This window comes from Marmota flaviventris, chromosome 10 (assembly GCF_047511675.1).
Source record: "Marmota flaviventris isolate mMarFla1 chromosome 10, mMarFla1.hap1, whole genome shotgun sequence".
Lineage (NCBI taxonomy): Eukaryota > Metazoa > Chordata > Mammalia > Rodentia > Sciuridae > Marmota > Marmota flaviventris.
The window spans coordinates 29,640,696-29,658,704 of record NC_092507.1 but is presented as its reverse complement, the minus strand read 5'-3'; the positions used below and the strand labels follow the sequence as shown (position 1 = coordinate 29,658,704).

The 18,009-nt window shown below is 38.7% G+C and overlaps 1 protein-coding gene across 17 annotated transcripts in view; it reads right to left on the bottom strand.

The window, feature by feature from the left end:
* Positions 1-18,009, bottom strand: part of Macf1 (microtubule actin crosslinking factor 1) — a 337,023-nt gene that overhangs the window by 208,164 nt on the left and 110,850 nt on the right. For all 17 annotated transcript variants that reach the window (XM_071617700.1, XM_071617705.1, XM_071617701.1 and 14 more), the window contains exon 2: positions 6,434-6,495. In XM_071617700.1, coding sequence (XP_071473801.1) covers positions 6,434-6,495 — 62 coding nt within the window. The remainder of the gene's footprint in view (positions 1-6,433; positions 6,496-18,009) is intronic.

The window sequence follows — 18,009 nt, the reverse complement described above, 5'->3', positions numbered from 1 at the left end:
CACATGCTAGGCAAGTAATCTACCACTGAGTTACAACTGCAGCCCCGGACAGTCAAATTTTGAGAGACCAAGTCTATCCTAACCTAGGCCAATCAATCCCAATCCCCACGTATCAATAAGCAAGGAAAACTCAATTCCCTTAGTTTCTAGATGGCTTTAACAAAAGGAATAAATTACACTTAAGTTCTTGAAATAAGAATCTGAGCCCAAGGAGACTTTAAAGATTACTTAGCTCTAATGCACTTGGTTTACATATGAGAAAATCATTGCCTAAAGAAGTTAAGTAACTTGTGTAAGATCGTTTAGTGCAGAAGTGTCAAGAATTGAGTCCAAGTAACTATCTCCTTATCCCCAGTTGTGCTTTTTCCCTCTACAAGGCTTCTATGCTTGATGGGTCAAAATGACATATTATCAACAATATTAAACAGTAAAAAAAAAAAAATATCCTTCAACAAAAGAAAATAACCAAGGATTGTGATATAGCATTCTTTGATATCCACAGAAAACTTGATTCAGAAAGGCTTTCCTCTAAGACTATGTATTAGAAGGAAACACAAGCAGCTCAATTTCCTTGACCCAAACTATGCTGAGTGCAACACATAGGTCAGAGGAGAAAGTTATGAAGAGAAAGAATGTTTTTTACCCTCATCTACAATTACTAAAAGATACAGGGGAAATGATGCTACCCTGATAGCTTAGATGCTTCCATGAATTGATAAGTCTCTCAACTGTAAGAGGGGAATTCCACATGGATTCAACAGCCAAATTTCTCTTTGAGAAAAAGTCTAACACTAAAAAACAGACTATAGCTGCCCTAGACTTTTCACTCTGAGAAGATCTGGGCTCAACTGGAAGGAGCAGAGTGGAAGCCAGGAATCCCTACTGGAATGAGCAGAGTGAGAAGAGGAGCGAAGGGTAAGTCTCTTAGCAGATAAGAATTCTATCATCTGTTTTGAGAATTCCCTAAATTTTAGACTCTACTGATAATATCAGTCAACAATATTAATAGAGGGTTCCCTGAGGATGAGGATGATTCTAAAATACACGAGAGTAGCTTTTAAGTAGCTTTACTTAAAAGGCAGGCACTAGGGTGTAGTGAATAGAGAATCCAGAGTAAAGCTCAAATCCAAATGAAGGAGCAAACTTTTGGTGGGGGTTTAGGTGCATTTAGAGTAAAACCAAGCCCTGAATAATCAGAGCCAGGCAGAGAGACAGCCAGGAATCACCACCATAGGGCCACACTTAGGAAGCAAAAGCAACCCTCCTTTTCTCAGCCTCTAACCAGCACCCTTTGTCAGTTGCTTTGATTAAACTCTGTTACCAAGGTCTTCTGACATTTCCCACTGACATGAAGAAGCTAAGAGCTGCAAAAGTCCAGTGTTTGGGGATTGGTGAACTATCCTGTGTGGCCATGGTGGAGGCTGCACAGCAAACAGTGCGGGGACTCATTAGTGTTACCATCTGTTCAACTAAAACCTACAATACACAGAGAACAGTTGGAAATGGCAGTGAGTATTTGGAGTTTAAAAACTTTTGGTGGTGTATCTAGAATTCTAACTGAAATTCCAGGAAGGCTAGTGCTTTCTAGATTATATATATGAATAAAAATGCAAAGATTATTCCATCTGCTAGGTTAAATATTGGCCTTTCCTTTACAAATACTAACCCCTTAAGTCAACAGGAACTAATCAGAGAAAGCATTTCTCCTCGTCCTGAGAAGCACATATTTGAACTTTTTTTTTTTTTTAACATTCTCTAAAGACACTCTTTATCAGCTACCAGGCCCTAGAAATATAGTACAGATAACTTTAAAAGAGCTCATTAGAACTCTAGATTTTTCTTTTTAATGATTCTGCCATGATAAACAGAATTCTTAGGTTTGTGGGCTTGCATTCTTAATTAGATTGTTATATATTTCAGTTGCTTCTATCCTTAACAAATCTTTTTTAAGAATGGATCAATTCTGTTGTCAATTAATAAAGAGTTATTTACTATTCCAGAACACAATGTGGTGTTTCCCAAAGGGATATTTAGAAACTCAAGAGATTCCAGATCAACTAAATCTAGAACTTGGGGGGCTTAATTGGTTTTAACCTTACATTGGTCTCTCTGCCAAACACAACATTAATTTGGGTATACCTAGACAGCCAAGCAAGGGATGCCCAAGTTGCAAAAAACAGATCTTGATCTCTAATTCTCAGTTCCTTAATTCAAAGAATTCCAACTTAGAGCAATGATTCTGATTAGCAGTGAACCTCTTTCTAAAATTCCCAAAATGAAAAAATACTATTGGAATTGTAAGGCTGTCAGCCTGAGAAGAGATGAAAAATAGCCAAGGGTTTAAGTAAAGCTCTGGCTGGCCTCCAATTTCTAACAAAGCTATGATGTGTTCCTCCAGCTTTTCCTTTCCCAGGGCCTCCTGTCAACACACAGCACTGAGGCAGAGGCCCAACAGGCAGCACCAGCTACAAATGAGCAGCAGGAAGTCAGAGCATTTGAATTCAACTACAATGTTTAGGGAACAAGCTTAAGGCAGGATCAGTTCAGTTCTCCCAATTGTTAGGTATGAAAGGAGAGTTAAGTGGGGGAATGTTTAGTAGAATAACCTATTGATTTTGATTCTGATTGGAAGATTCATGATTGAGCTTTAGCTCCACACCTCACTAGTTGTATGATCTTGGAAAAGTCACTTCACTTCGCTAATTCTCACTCTCCTTAGTTGTGAAAACTGAGAGTATAAAATACTTTTATCGTGCGTGTGTGTGTGTGTGTATACTATAATATATATATATACGTATACACACACAAGATAAAAGTATTTTATACTGTTTTCACATGTATATATATATATATATATACACACACATATATGTGTGTGTGTGATATATATATATCACACACACACACAAACACGCACACACTCTCTCTCTCATATATATATATATAAATTGAACCCAGGGGTGCTTAACCACTAAGCCATATCTCCAGCTCTTTTTATTCTGAGACAGAGTCTCACGAAGTTGCTTAGGGCCTCACTAAGTTGCTGAGGGTAGCTTGGAATTCAAGATCCTCCTGCCTCAGCCTACTAAACTGCTGGGAATACAGGTATGTGCCACCACACCCAGCAATATTTTTATCTTCTTTGGGATTATTGAAGGATCAAGTCAGATCCATTGTACTATCAAAATGTTATTTATTCAAGTCAACAAATAATTACTGGGTACTTCTCATAGCGTAGTACTTGACAGAGAAAATAGTATAATACTGCCCCAACCCTCCATAAACACTCTAAAAGAGGAGATGGATAGGCGAACACACAAGCATTTCTTCAAATGCCATGGAACAGAGATGGAATTGCAATTAAAACAGGCTAAGAGATGGAAGTCAGAGTCTCTGGAAGGTTATACTGGAGCTCATCCTTAAAGGGTAAATGGGCAATGGCCAGCAGGAGAGGCTGGTAAGTGAATTCTAAGGAGAGAGAAATAAACAAAGAGGTGTGAAAGTACATAAGGTTTAAGGAGCATTGAATTGTCCCTTTGGCTAGAGTACAGGCTACACAGGGAAATCTACTTGGAAATAAAACTGAATAGGTAGGTGGGAACAGGTTGTGAAGAGTTCTGCATAGTAACAGAGTTAGGTACCATCAACTAGAGGCAACTGGTAGCCACTGAAGCAATTTACAGAGCGGAACAGACATTTTCCCCCTCTTTCTCCTTCTTTGTCCTGAAAGTATAAAAATAAGATATAATGTGTGCCTTCCGATTACAATCTGGCAAAAAGATATAATGTATATAAAAAGCTATAACAGGGGCTGGAGATATAGCTCAGTTGGTTGAGTGCTTGCCTAGCATGTATAAGGCCCTGGGTTCAATCCCTAGCACCATTAAAGGGGGAAAAAAAAAAAAAAAAAAAGCTGTAACAGAAGTACATAAGGAACATGCATAAGTATACAAAGAAAAGGGTAGTAGATCCCACATGTAGGGTCACCAAACTATTTGAGGAGGTGTTAAGTTAGTGTTATACGGTCAGAATAGACTTTGGAAATGTATTCCAAGCAGAGAGAGAAGCCGAACAAAGATACAGAGCCATTAAACAGCATGCCTATACATAGTTCAGCAAAAGCTTAAGGAATGAGGGGAATTTGGCACTATGAGCCTGGAAAGGTAGGCAGAGCCAGGCACTGCAGGTTAAGAACACATGTTACAGACTTTGGGCTGTGTGAATTGTAAATTTCAGTGTGCCTCTGTCTAGCAGCATGGCCTTAAATAAGTTGTATTCAACTTCACTTTCCTCACAGATAAAAGGGGGGGTGTTAATAGAACCTATAGAAGAAGGTCACTGAAGTATTAAATGAGATAATTCACATAAAGGACTTGGTATAAAATATCTGATTTGAGCTGGGCGTGGTGGTGCACACCTGTAATCCCAGCAGCTTGGGAGGCTGAGATAGGAGGATCGCGAGTTCAAAGCCATCCTCAGCAACAGCAAGGCATTAAGCAACTCAGTGAGACCCTGTCTCTAAATAAAATACAAAATAGGGCTGGGGATGTGGGTCAGTGGTTGAGTGCCCCTGAGTTCAATCCCTGGTACCAAAAATAGCAAAGTCTAACTTGCAGGAAGCCCTCTATAAACTATTACTACTATTATCATTATAGAACACTTAGTTAGAAAACTATTATGATAGTCAAGACAAGAGATAAAGAAGCCCTGGACAAGAGCAGAGGTGATGAATATGGAGAAGAAAAGACAATGTAAGCTATCTTTCCAAGTTGATGGTGAGTAGATTCGGCAAAAAGGGAGAGATTATTGACAGTATTAAATCAAATATGATTCTGCATTCCTAACTTGGGAATCTAGGTACATGAATGAAAATATTTAACAATTTAGGATGTGTCAAATATAAGGTATGCCTGAGTAACATCCAGATGCATGTGTCAAGTACACTGTGAGAAATACACGTCTTTGGATTGGACAAGAATACAGGAAAAGGCTCTCTAGTTGCCTCTTTATCCAGGTCTTTCAGTTTGAAACTAAAGTCTAAAGACTTTTATTTTCAGGGCCCACTAAACAAGTGTATGTAACCATCTCCTGGGCCAGAGTTTACTGAACTACAGGAAGACCACCGACCCAAGGAGGAAAAGAAACCCCCAACCAATCAGATTTTCTGTTTGTGCCTTTAGGACCATGCCACTTCAGGGATGTATCTTATCACAGCTCACCACAAATGAGCAGTGAGAGAAATGAATGCAGGGGACCCCCAAAAAGAGACAGAGAGGAGCTGCCGGCAAATTTTGGTTTCATAAAGTTCCATTGCATCTAGACATCAGACTCTAAGAGATCATCCTATATCCACTTTGACTTGTGCTTCTTTGCATTCCAGCAATCAAAATATCCCTATGACTAAAACAGATGAGACTGCTTAAGAATACAGAGAACAAAACAAGAAAATGGTCAAAGTTAGGACTCTGGGGACCAGCAAATGGAAGTCAGAGATGAATAAAGCCAGTGAAAGAAGCAGAAAAAAGGCATTCACACAGGGAGGAGGAAATTCAGGAAAAAGCAATGTCCTAGAAGTCAATATATAAGAGAAGGTTTCAAGGGATAGACAACAGTGTCCAGTGCTAAAGAGAAATCAAATAAGAGGAAGATAAAATTTGGCCACTAGATTTGGCAATTAAGAGATCACTTCTGACCCTTCCCAGCAGTGGGAATTATTAGAACTCACAAATTTTATTTTCAGATCCTACTGCCACCACAGTGTCTCTGCCTTGATTTTTTAAATAACTTTATTTATTTATTTGTTTGTTTATTTTTATGTGGTGCTGAGGATTGAACCCAGTGCCTCACATGTGCTAGGTAAGCTCTTTACCACTGAGTCACAACCCCAGCCCTCTGCCTTGATTTTAATAATAAAATCTTCTCAACTCTAGTCATTCTGGGAATGTTCTATATCTTGATTTACAGGGTGGTAAAATTCTTATAAAAATCCATCAATGGAACATTTACGATTTATATACTTTAGAGAGAAAACAAAGTCCCTTCTGTCCCATCCTTACATAGTAATCAGCTTTAAAAATAAAGAAAAGGGTTTATAAAATAATTTTTAAAGTTAGGAGCAAAGTGTTCTTAGAATCCCAGGAATCATCACCTGGTATCCTCCATCACAGTCTTCTGAGGTAATAGCATGTAATGCTACTGTTCTCACACTGTTATGACTAAGGAGGAGGAAGGGAGTAAGAGAGGGAGGGAAGGAGGGAGGGGACAAGGAAGGTGGGTGACGGAGGGAGGGAGGGGAGGAGGGAGTTAGTCTGTCACATGTGAATCTTCATGGACCCAAGCACACAGTGAGCAATCTGAATCATCTGAGAGAAAGATAGATGCAGCTCAAGAACAGTTTGAGGTGCTAAGGCAGCATACAGACATGGAGTCCTACCTTCATCAAGTGCTTATTGACCCATTTGGTGAATGTTTTCTTCTGAACCCGGTCCCGCTCATCTGCAAAGCAAACAAAAGACACTGATTTAGTACCATGCAATCAACAAGTTCTCACACCCCTGCTTTGCTCACACTCTGGTTCCAGGACCACATAAGAGAGTTGACTTTACCCACAGAACCATGAGATGGTGCCTTCTTGTTAGGAATGCTTGGCCTTCCTCTTTGGTCCTGACCATGTTATTGATTTTAGACAGAATCACTTATCTCAAAATCCACTTGAGCAGGGAACAGAATGATTCCCTCAATAAGTCCCAGAAGGCCAAAGCTGTGAATACCACCAAAAGAAGGGGTAGAGTGGGATATTACACTGCAGTGGTTAAATCTTACTCTTCAGCCAGGTTTGGGGGCGCATGCCTGTAATCCCAGCGACTCAGGAGGCTGAGGCAGAAGGATCAAAAGTTCAAAGCCAGCCTCAGCAACTAGCAAGGCACTTAACAGCTTAGTGAGACCCTGTCTGTAAATGAAATACAAAGAAGGGCTGGGGATGCAGCTCAGTGGTGAAGCAGCTCAGTGGTTAAGTGCTCCTGAGCTCAATCCCCAGTACAAAAAAAAAAACTTCCTTGTCACACATCAATCTGCCTGAGCAAGGCTGTACTGCCTCTCTCCCCTACCCCAGTACTTCCTCCATTCCACTTCCCTCACCAACCACTACAAGCAGCCAACTTTTCCTTGCCCATCTCTTCCCTCCCTTTCTTCTTTTTTTTGGGGGGGGGGGGGTGATATTTATTTATTTATTTTTGCTTTACAATTCTTAATACACCATTATATCATAATTTATCATTTCTCTGATTATATATAAGGTATGTTGACTCTTCTCATAAGTCTTACAGAGGCAAACTCCCCCTTTCTCATTTTTTCACCTCTTTAATAAAAATATGACTGTCAATATTTGACAATGACTGCTCCACAGAGGCTGTCCTGCTAAGGACTCATTTTCTCCCACCCCAATTCCCCAGAGCCACTTTCAGAACACTGAGCCATTAGCCCTGTTCCTTTTCTACTTATTTGAAACTCACACCATCCCCTATACCATCTTGTTCAAATCACCCTTGGTGTCGTTGGTCACTTCCTCTTGCCCATCCCCTTCTTTACAGGAAATCCACCTTAACCTTCCTTGACAACTTGTTTCACATTTTTTATTTCCATATAAACATCACACACAGGCTGACAATGCATCCAAGCATACATGGCTACACTGAATTTGATCTGTAATTCACATCCAGCCACCACACTGCCATGCTCTAAGCCTTATCCTTCTCCAAACATAACTATTAAGCAGCAGTCGCCTTTATCAATCTCTTATTCCCCCATTCTCATCTTCAGTCACTCCATCCTTACTCTACCCTTCATTGAAAACTTCTGTGGTTATCCAGTCTGTGCTAGACAGCATGGCTAGCCACTCAAAGCTGCTCTCACCAGGAGCTCTCACGTTCATGATAACAACCTTCAAACTTGAATTACCGCCATTGCTTGATTCTTTCATTTCTTTCCCAAGTCAGAGAACATTTCAGAAGAAATCTGCAGCAGTATATAAATCTGGTTTACTGGTTATTCACACAAACGTTAGCGAGGTTCTTTCTCCCTACTGCCCAGCCATTCTCTTCTTACAGATTTCCTAGTTAAAAGGCACATAGCACCATTTCCAAACAGCGCCAACACACTCTCTCCAACCCCGGTGAATTCACTTATCCACCTATTTTGCTCAGTTTGTAACCAATCGGTAAGCACTTCCTCAATTTTGTCTTTGGTTTTTTATCTTTACTTTGAATCCTTCACTGTTATGCAAGGAACAATTCTCTTCCTACTATGGACCACAGAAATATGAGATGGACATTACAAGTTATCCAGTTTAATTCCTTGCTGATAACATGAATCCCTTCAACAACAAAGAATCTTGCATTCAGGGTTGAAAGGTCTGTCCAAATCTTACATTTATCTATAATATTCTTGAGATAGTGGAGAATCTACTACCTTGTAAAGCAATATACCAATTTATTAGTTTTATAAAGTGGCATAATTGTCTTCCTTATAAATTTTACCTACTGGCTCTCATTTGAGACTGTTAGGACTTTAAGTCTAATTATTTTTCACTTAATAGGTTTTCAAGTACTTGAAGCCAAGATTCTTATTAGATTTAACCAATCATGCCAACCTATTTTTATCTTTTTAGATGCTGATTAAGTTATCTGATTTCATCATAATCCTTTTCAGGCCCATTTCAACTCCAGACTGAATCAGAACCAGCTTGCAACTGGTCTCATCTAAATACTGGACACTCATACTATTTATTTTCCGTGCATGACATATTATTTCTCTTCCTCCCCGCCTCTCCCAATGCTACTTATCCAACTTCTTCATTCATTCATTTATCCTTTGGATAAATCTTTATTACAAAAGATCCCAAGAGTTGACAAAAATAGCTCAGCTGGAAGACTGGTAGACTGAAAATAGTTCCCTTAGACTCTGGTTACAGAAATATTACATCATAATTTCTATATTTCAAAAGAGATGATAAGTATAACAAAAGAAAGAAATGCTTCAATGCCACCTGATAAGTGTTATAATAGGTAAGCACAGAGTGTGGTTTGGCGTACCTGAGTAGGAAAGAGAAATGACTAGTGAAAAGAGCTAGTGAAAGTTTCCTAGGAGTTACTCTAACTAATCATAAAAAATGACTATCCAGGAATCTCAGGAGGTAGAGGCAGGAGGATTGCAATTTAGAGATGAGCCTTAGCAACTTAGGGAGACCCTGTCTCACAATAAAAAATAAACAAATGGCCAGGGATGTGGCTCAACGGTTAATGTCCCCTAGGTTAAATCCCTGGTACCCCCCCAAAAAAAAGTTAACCAGAAAAAGAAGGGCAAGGATAAAGAGGATAAAGTTACTACATGAAATTACATATAATACAAATTCATGGAGACAAAGAGCTATGTTCAGAAAACTGCACAGAAGTAAGGACGGTTGAAGTGGAGATATTAAGTAGTTGATGAGACTCAAAACTAGGTAGGATGACATGAGCCAAATGTTGACCTTTTATGTCTAGATAAGGAGCCCAAACTGTATCCTATACATAAAAGGAAGAACTGAAAGGTTTTAAATAGCAGAATAAGAGGTCAGATTTGTATTTGAGAAAAATTACTTTGGCTGCATTTCCCAACTACTTCAGTTCCCAATAGTCTCTTTGTCCTTCAATTTTTTTAATGATATTTACTGTGCTAATCACTCATTCAGCACTTACATAATTAGACCTCTGAGCTTTTAATATGCTTATTCTTATATCATTAATGAGATCATTAACTCCTTGAAGAAAGAGGCCATGCTTTACTTTTTTGTGTCTCCCACAACTTCTAACAGCTAAAGTTTGACACAGAAAGAACTTAATAAACAAACAAAAGCTTTCCTGTTAGCCAACACATGATTAAAAGATTGGCTAAAGAAACACACAAAATAAAATTGGACCTGAATCACTTAAAATAATCCAGTTTGATATGTAAAACCCCTAAGGCCCCAATAAATATCAGTTGTGTGCTAGAACCTTCAGCCATGATGGAAAAATCAGAGCTAACTCCAAGTTTTATGCCCAACATCTTCACAATACCCGACCCACTCTGCTTCATTATACTAATTACCCACATAACCAAGAACTGTCTTATTCTAGTTTTACAAAGTTCTCTCTCTAAAGACACAGTATTCTTTTTTGCTTTTTTTCCTTAGAATTTCTCCTATAGCGGCTGGGGTTATAGCTCAGTAGTAGAGTGCTAGCCCAGCACTCTGAGGACCTGGGCTCATCCCCACAGAGGGGATGGGGCGTGTTGTTTGTTCTACAACAATTATAGGTATTTTTTGTAACAGATCAAACAATTCACAGATGGAAAAGAAACCAGTTAACAGATTTTCTTTTAAACTAGTTGGTATTTTTAAGAGGTAGAATTCATTTGATTTCTTTTTAGTCCATGGCCTTGTTTGTTTTAGACCTGAGATATGAGTGACAAATTGAATCTTTTTTTGATCATCTACCAAGTCGTTCCATCATTCCATGAAGATAATGCTCTAGAGAGCCTCAAGGTCTTATATCAGTCATGCTTCCTAAAGCTAAATAACTAACTTTCAATTTGGAAGGAAAAGGATCAAAGTACTTTTTCTAAATATATTTATTAAAGGCAACATGATTGCAAGCCCTTCTCAAGATGAGCTAGATTCCTAGAACTGAGCTGTAAATTCTTTATAAAAGGATTTTATAGAACTCTTTTGCCCTGAAAAGCTAGAGGATCCTTTCTTAGGATCCTACATTGACAAGCCCATCAATAACATGATAGCTCTTTTCTGATTTATACATTATGACAGAGGATATTAGAGGGTCTGAAGTTTTACATTTTAATGTTTTAGCAAGCCAGGTGTGGTGGCACACACCTGTAATCCCAGGAAGCTGAGGCAGGAAGATAGCAAGTTCAACAACTTAGTGAGGCCCTAAGCAACTTAGTATATACCTTCTCTCAAAATAAAAAATAAAAAAGGGCTGTGGATGTAGCTCAGTGGTAAAGCATCCTGGGATTCTATCCCAGTACCCCCTGCCCCAAAAAATGTTTTAAAAATTTTAGCAAGGAATTTCACTAGGAAAACCAAGAAGCAACTTTACCTATTATACACATCTTCAGAATGCGCCAAACAGTTCAGACTTTCAAATTATTTAATAAATTTTAGGTTTGTCAGACTAATACAATTCCAGTCCCAGCTAAGATCCCCTACCTAACACTGAAGGTAGGACTTACAGAAAGTACTCTCTTGTGAGAGGAAAACAGGCAAAGAAAGGGTGAAATTTCTTTTAACGTTTCTTGTTCTCTTCACCACTAAAGGTTATGAAATGATAACAAAGAGACCCACTATTCCACTGAGAAATTCTTAGATCTAATACTTCAGGCACTGATGGCTTATCAATCATTTAATGGTTACCAAATTATAAGCCTTTAATTAGAAGATTTAATACTTGTTTCCAACTTTATTAAAACTACCACAACAAGTCTCCAGACTCTGGGCCACAAATAACTACTCTAATTTTCTTTATTTTGATTTTACTTGAAGATTTGTCTCTCCCTATAACCTAAGTCTGTCCTTCCACCTAACACATGGAACCCACCATTCCCTTCTCTTCAGAAACATTAATCCAAAAATTATCCACTGACCTGTATATCTTCAATTTCTCCCTCTCCACCAGTTCTCTCTCCCAGGCTTCCTGAGCAAGTGTAATGACAATGCTCAGACTCTATTTTTTGCCTCCTACTCACCCATGGGGCTATGGCTTATAGCCCCACAAATTCACTGTGAGTGCTCTTTCCACAGTCACCTAACCTAGTGGCAATTAAAGTGATCCATCTCACTTTAATTCTCTATGGCTGAAGAGATCATTCCTTCATCTTTTAAACATTCTCCTTTTTGAATCTGATACTCTGTTCTACCTTAGTTTTCCTGCTTTTTTGGTTGTTCCCTCTCTTCTGCCCACTCCTGAAATGTTTACTCATCCTTAAACTAATACAGAATAAGAAGAAAAGAGGTCTATTAAAATAATGGACCCAAGAACCAAGACTTCATGGATGGGCTTGAAAAGGGACATTCATGAATCACCTAAAATTATATGCAAAGCTTTTGGTGTTATGGGAGAAGAAGAAGAAATCTGGAACTTTAAAAACGAAACAAAACAAAAAAACCACCAAGATAGGAATGCCTGTTCTCTACCTTCTCCCAGAATGGTTGAATCTACTCCCATGGTTTCAACTATAACCTACAGGCTGATAATTCTCAAATCCATCCCTTCAGCTCAGGGCCAAACACCACTCTCATAAAATTACCTCTAAAATGTTGGGTTTGTCTCAAACTCAACTTTTCTTTTTTTTTCTCTCTCTCTCTTTTTTCTGGCGGGGGAGGGGGTACCAGGGATTGAACTCAGGGGCACTTAACCACTGAGCCACATCCCCAGCCCTATTTTTTATTTTATTTAGAGACAGGGTCTCACTGAGTTGCTTAGCACCTTGTTTTGCTGAGGCTGGCTTTGAACTTCCCACCTTCCTGCCTCAGCTTCCCAAGAAGCTAGGATTACAGGCGTGCACCACGCCTGGCTACTCAAACTCACCTTCTCTAAAAACAATCTCTTGGGCTAAAAGTGCAGCTCCATATAGAGTGCAAAGCCCTGGGTTCAATCCTTAACACCATTAAAAACAAAACAAAAACCTTTCTAAGAGCCCTGTCAGGAGCCTTTTAGAGTAGAAGGATCAGGAAAAGAGAGACTTAAAATGGCATGTATTATTACAAAACTCAAAAGCTCAGGGGATAAAGCTCAGGGGTAGAGTGCTTACCTAGCACATGTAAGACCCTGGATTCAATCCCTGCCATCTTTAAAAACAAAAGAAAAAGAAAAGAAAGGAAGAAAGGGAAAGAGGGAATATGGGTGAAGAAAAAATTGAACTCTTTTTGCTTCTAAATGTTACCCCTGCTCTAATGTATCCTTCTCAATACTGCCAACAATATTTCTGGAAAAACTAATCTTAAAAATCTACAGTGAATCTTTATTCTCCTAATAACATTAGTAGTTAGCATCTACTGAGTACCTAAGTTAGCACTTAGGTGCTAAGCACCTTACATATATTCTTTCTAATGATCAATAGTCCTATAAATTTGGGTATTAATTTATTAGAAAGATGAAGTCCAGAGAGGGTAAGCATCTTGCCAGAGATCACAAGATAAAAAGAGTCAAATTTGAGCTCAAATCTACCCAATGCCAAAGCCTGATACCTCCATTCAACTTGGGATATAAGAGTCATTATGATTCCTGCCTGCAACTCACTCCTCTCCACTCTTGGGTGAAAACTAACTTCCAACCTTGTTAAAAATTATTTCCCTAAATGGAGTTTCCTGTGCTTTCTATGCCTGCCTTTGTACATACTGTTCCCTCTGCATGGAATACAACTCCCCTCTTTGACTACTCATTCTCCAGTATTCAATTTAACTATGATTTCCTCCAGGAGCTTTTCCAATCTCCTAGACTCGTTTGTTTAGGTGATTATCCCAGGGATCACTGTTTACTTGTTTCTGTCCTACTCTAAGAAGAACAACTTGCGAATAGTCTTGGCACAAAATGAAAGCTTGCACTGAGGTACAAAGTTCTATGTTCTGATCCAACACATAGGAATGATGAATGATGAACATAGTTCCTTGTGCATCATGAATTATCCAAAAAACAAATGAGAGAAGAGTTTCTGCTTGTTTCCCTGTAGGCCACAGAAAAATCACAAGTTTTTCAAGAAATCCAGAAGTACCTACCACTTGGAAATCTAAAGGGAAATACAGTGATGGAATAGGCCTGTTCCATGACCTCATAAAGTTTACAATTAGTGCAGAGACCAACATGTAAATAATTAATAACACCAAGAAAGTAAGATATCAGACACATTGCACAAAATAATACTGATACACAGAATTGATTAATTCTGACAGAGATATAAGAGAAGAGTTCATGGAACGCACGGTGTTTGAGTTAAACCTTGAATTACAATAGGATTTTGGCAGCCCAAAAGGGATTAAGGAATTCCAAACAAGATAAAAGAACAAACAGTGATTTGGAGTACACAGGATGGGTTTCACGAAATATAAATGTAATAGGAATGTTAGTAATGTAATGGAAAAGTAGGGTAGCAAGGTCAGCTAGCTGAGGTCAATGCACAGAGAACCCAGACAGCTGGAGTAAAGACTATGTACTTAAGTAGACAAAGAGATGACAATGAAATTTTCTCTGTATCATTCCAATTTTAGTATATGTGCTGCCAAAACAAGCACAACAATTAAATTTTCTAAATCAGTGTGCTTTGGAAGACTGACCTGGCACTGAACTGAAGAAAAGCCAGACTATACCAAAGCCACTAACTAACTGGTAAAAGAACCAGTTAGAAGTCTACTGTGATAGACCAAGAAAGAAATCTATGAACCTAAACTAGGGCAGAGGCAATAGGAAAGACAAGAGGGTAAACAGATCTGCATGAAAAGGTACAGGCAGACCCCTATTGACTAGGTGTAGTTAGGATAAGGAAAGGGAGAGTTCAAGATAAGTTTAATGTTTCTAGGCAGAGAGAGTGGAAGGAGAGAAATAGCTTGAGATAATGAAAATAGGAGGCATTGATTTGATGGGGTAAGGACAAGGATGTGCTATCGAGATCTTCTTGCAGACAGTTGGGATCTTAAATATAGAGTTCAAAACAGCGGTCAGAATTGAAATACTAATTTGATAGCTGAAGCAATGGCAAGTAGATCAAACAGCCCGTAAAAAATGAATCTTCCTAAATCACCGCTTGGTCTACATCACCCTTCTATTCAGAATCCTTTATTGACTCCCAACCGACCAGAAGATCAAGTCCAGTTCTTTAGTTTTCATATTCACGGCCCTCTACAACCCTATGAAATTTAGTTCTGGTTTTTATTCATTATGTTTTAGGTAGCTGAAAAAGACAAAAGAACTGTCCTCTGACCTGAGGCAATTTACAATATTCTTCCAAATTTATCTCTAGACTTTTCCCCACCTGACTTAACCACAAGCATTCTGATCTCATTGTTTCCAAACATATCTTTCACATCTCTACCAATATTCACCTTTCTCCCACCTGGGATATATCCTCCTCTTCTTGGATTATCTAACATAGAGTCTCTTCCAGGTCCAGATAAAGTCCCACTTCTTCCTTTAGACCTTTCTGGCCATGCCAGCCACCTCTGGATGGCTGTGGTACTCAGTACCAAGAAAGGTGAGTAAAGTATTGAGCATATATAACCTATTATCAGATATCACCATATTTAAGTCTCATTTTTCTATCTGAACTGAGCTCTTTAGAGTCAAGGTTCATATTTTAAATTTCTTTAAGTATCCAACATTTAGAACTTCAGCAGGTATTCAAGAATATCTAATTGTTGGGCTGGAGTTGTAGCTCAGTGGTAGAGCACTTGCCTTGCATACATGAGGCCCTGGGTTCCATCCCCAGCACCACATAAAAATAAACAAATAAAAACAAAGACGTTGTTCCATCTACAACTAAAAAATATTTTTTTAAAAAAAGAATATCTAATTGTTTAACAAATATATATTGACAGCTTACTACACGGCAAGGAAAAGTCTACAAGAACACATTAAGATGATATTTTCAAAGTCAGACTAAGAAGCAATCCCAAGTAATATTTAAGACTGCTTTTCACAGCAGGGTGCATAGATTCCCACTCAGATGTTCCTTTTCCAGGTACAGCTTTTCTAAGTTCTTCTTGCCCATCTGGATCAAGAAGACTGTGTATCACTTAATATTCCCAATGCAAACTCAAAGGAAATAGGTTGAACATGACTGTAATCCCAGCTACTTGGGAGGCTGACGCAAGAGGACTGTAATTCCAGAGCCAGCCAGGGCAACTTTTAAAGGTTAGGGATGTATGTCAGTGGTAGAGTGCTTTCCTAGCATGTGTGGGGCCCTGAGTTCAATCCCCAGCATCACAAAAACAAAAAGAGAAAAGAGATAAATGATTTCCACAGAAGTCTTTGCCCCAGAAAACCAAGTGTATGTATATTTGTGCACCTGATTCTGTATAAGAATGAATGAATTAAAAAAAAAAAAAAACAAGGGGGAGAAATGAATTACAGTAGATGGGGTAGAGAGAGAAGATGGGAGGGGAGGGGAGGGGAGGGGGGATAGTAGAGGATAGGAAAGGCAGCAGAATACAACATACACTAGTATGGCAATATGTAAAACAGTGGATGTGTAACTGATGTGATTCTGCAATCTGTATACGGGGTAAAAATGGGAGTTCATAACCCACTTGAATCAAATGTGTGAACTATGATATGTCAAGAACTATGTAATGTTTTGAACAACCAATAATAAAAATAAATAAATTATATATTACACTTCACATAATACAACTACCAGCTATCATTGATGAACTTATTATATGGGAGGCACTGGTCTAAGTGCTTTAATATCATATACTTCCTGTAATGACTCCATAAGTAGGATGAATTTTAATCCCCTTTTCAACTGAGGAAACTGAAGCACAGAAAGGTTAAGCAATTTTCCCAGTTTCTGTGGCTATAGAGTGGTAGAGCAACAGGTCACAAGTAGACAGTTGTTACCAAAGCCCTCTTTCCTAACTCTTGGGCTACAGTGCCCTTAGGGAATGAAAAGGGGTGGGGTAGCTGAAAGTATAAAGTTTTTGCCCTGAAACTTTCTACAGAGATGAGGACTTCCTTATACTTCTCTGTTATTACAGAAAGCCCCTGGGCTCTCTGCTTATCTTCAAATGCTTTCAGATGCAGATTATTCTTTCAGGTTTCAGGGAGGAAATCTCAGTGTTATGGGTAAGATAAAAAGTTAGACAGCCTGGCAATAACTGGCTAAAACTGTTTCTCCTTCTGCCCCAAACATTAGTATAACACTAGCTTAATTCTCAAAAAAAAAAAAAAAAAAACCCTTAAGTATTTGGCAGCACTGGCCTAGCAGTCAGGAGACATCAGAACCCAAGTTCTGGTGCCTCTCTTCCTCTAAATGTCTTCTGAGGTCCCTTCTCCATCAAACTATCAGCAATTTTGGTGTTAGGGAAAATTTGCCTAATTTTCACAATTTTGTTCCCTTTTAGAGACTGAGGTGTATAAAATCAAAAGATATTGGATTATCAAGCCAGTAGTTCCCACACTTAGATCTCACAGATCAGTAAATGTTCTCAAATATATTACAAAGTATAACATAACGTTGCCAACTTTTTCTTTTGATAAGGATGCCTAAAACCACCATCTAATAACAATGCTTTCGTAAAGTAAAAGTTACTTTAACATAGAAAAGTAGGAAGAACAATTAAAAAATAAATGAAACAAAGTAGGAAGGATGATTTCAGAATAAAGGGCAATTTTTTTAAGTGAGTTTAGCTTTATGAAAAAACACACTACATTTCTGTTATCTTTTTCATTTTACTAAGAACTGATGAATTGATATCTCAATCCAGCACTAGTCAGTGTGCTCTACAGTTTGAAAACCAGGAAACCTGCCATCAAAAAGATCAGGCTCTTAAGTCTCAAGGTCACAGAACACCATTTAAATGAATTCTTCTCCCCTATCAGGAAAGAGCTAAGTTATAGCTAGCAGGACTCTTCCTCTGACCTCTAATTCTTCTATGGGTCCCTGTCCCCAGACTATCTTCAAGTCCGTTCTCTCTGTCACTGCTGACAAAAGTTAAGTGTAAGAGAATTAGCAATAGGCCCCAAAGAGGAAACCTAGGCCATGACTCCTCCCTTCCACCACCACTCCCCAGCTTGCTCAGAGGTAAACTCCGCAACCAACCAACTTCTGCTAAAAATACACCCTGGACTTTCAGCACTGTGCAACATAACTTAAAAGTGGCTTCCTGACAGGCAGAAGCATGAGTATGAATTCAAGCTCTATAAAAAAGTCCCACACCCAAAGCTAGGGCTTTTAACTGCCAGTCACTATGAGTTAAAGAAGTTC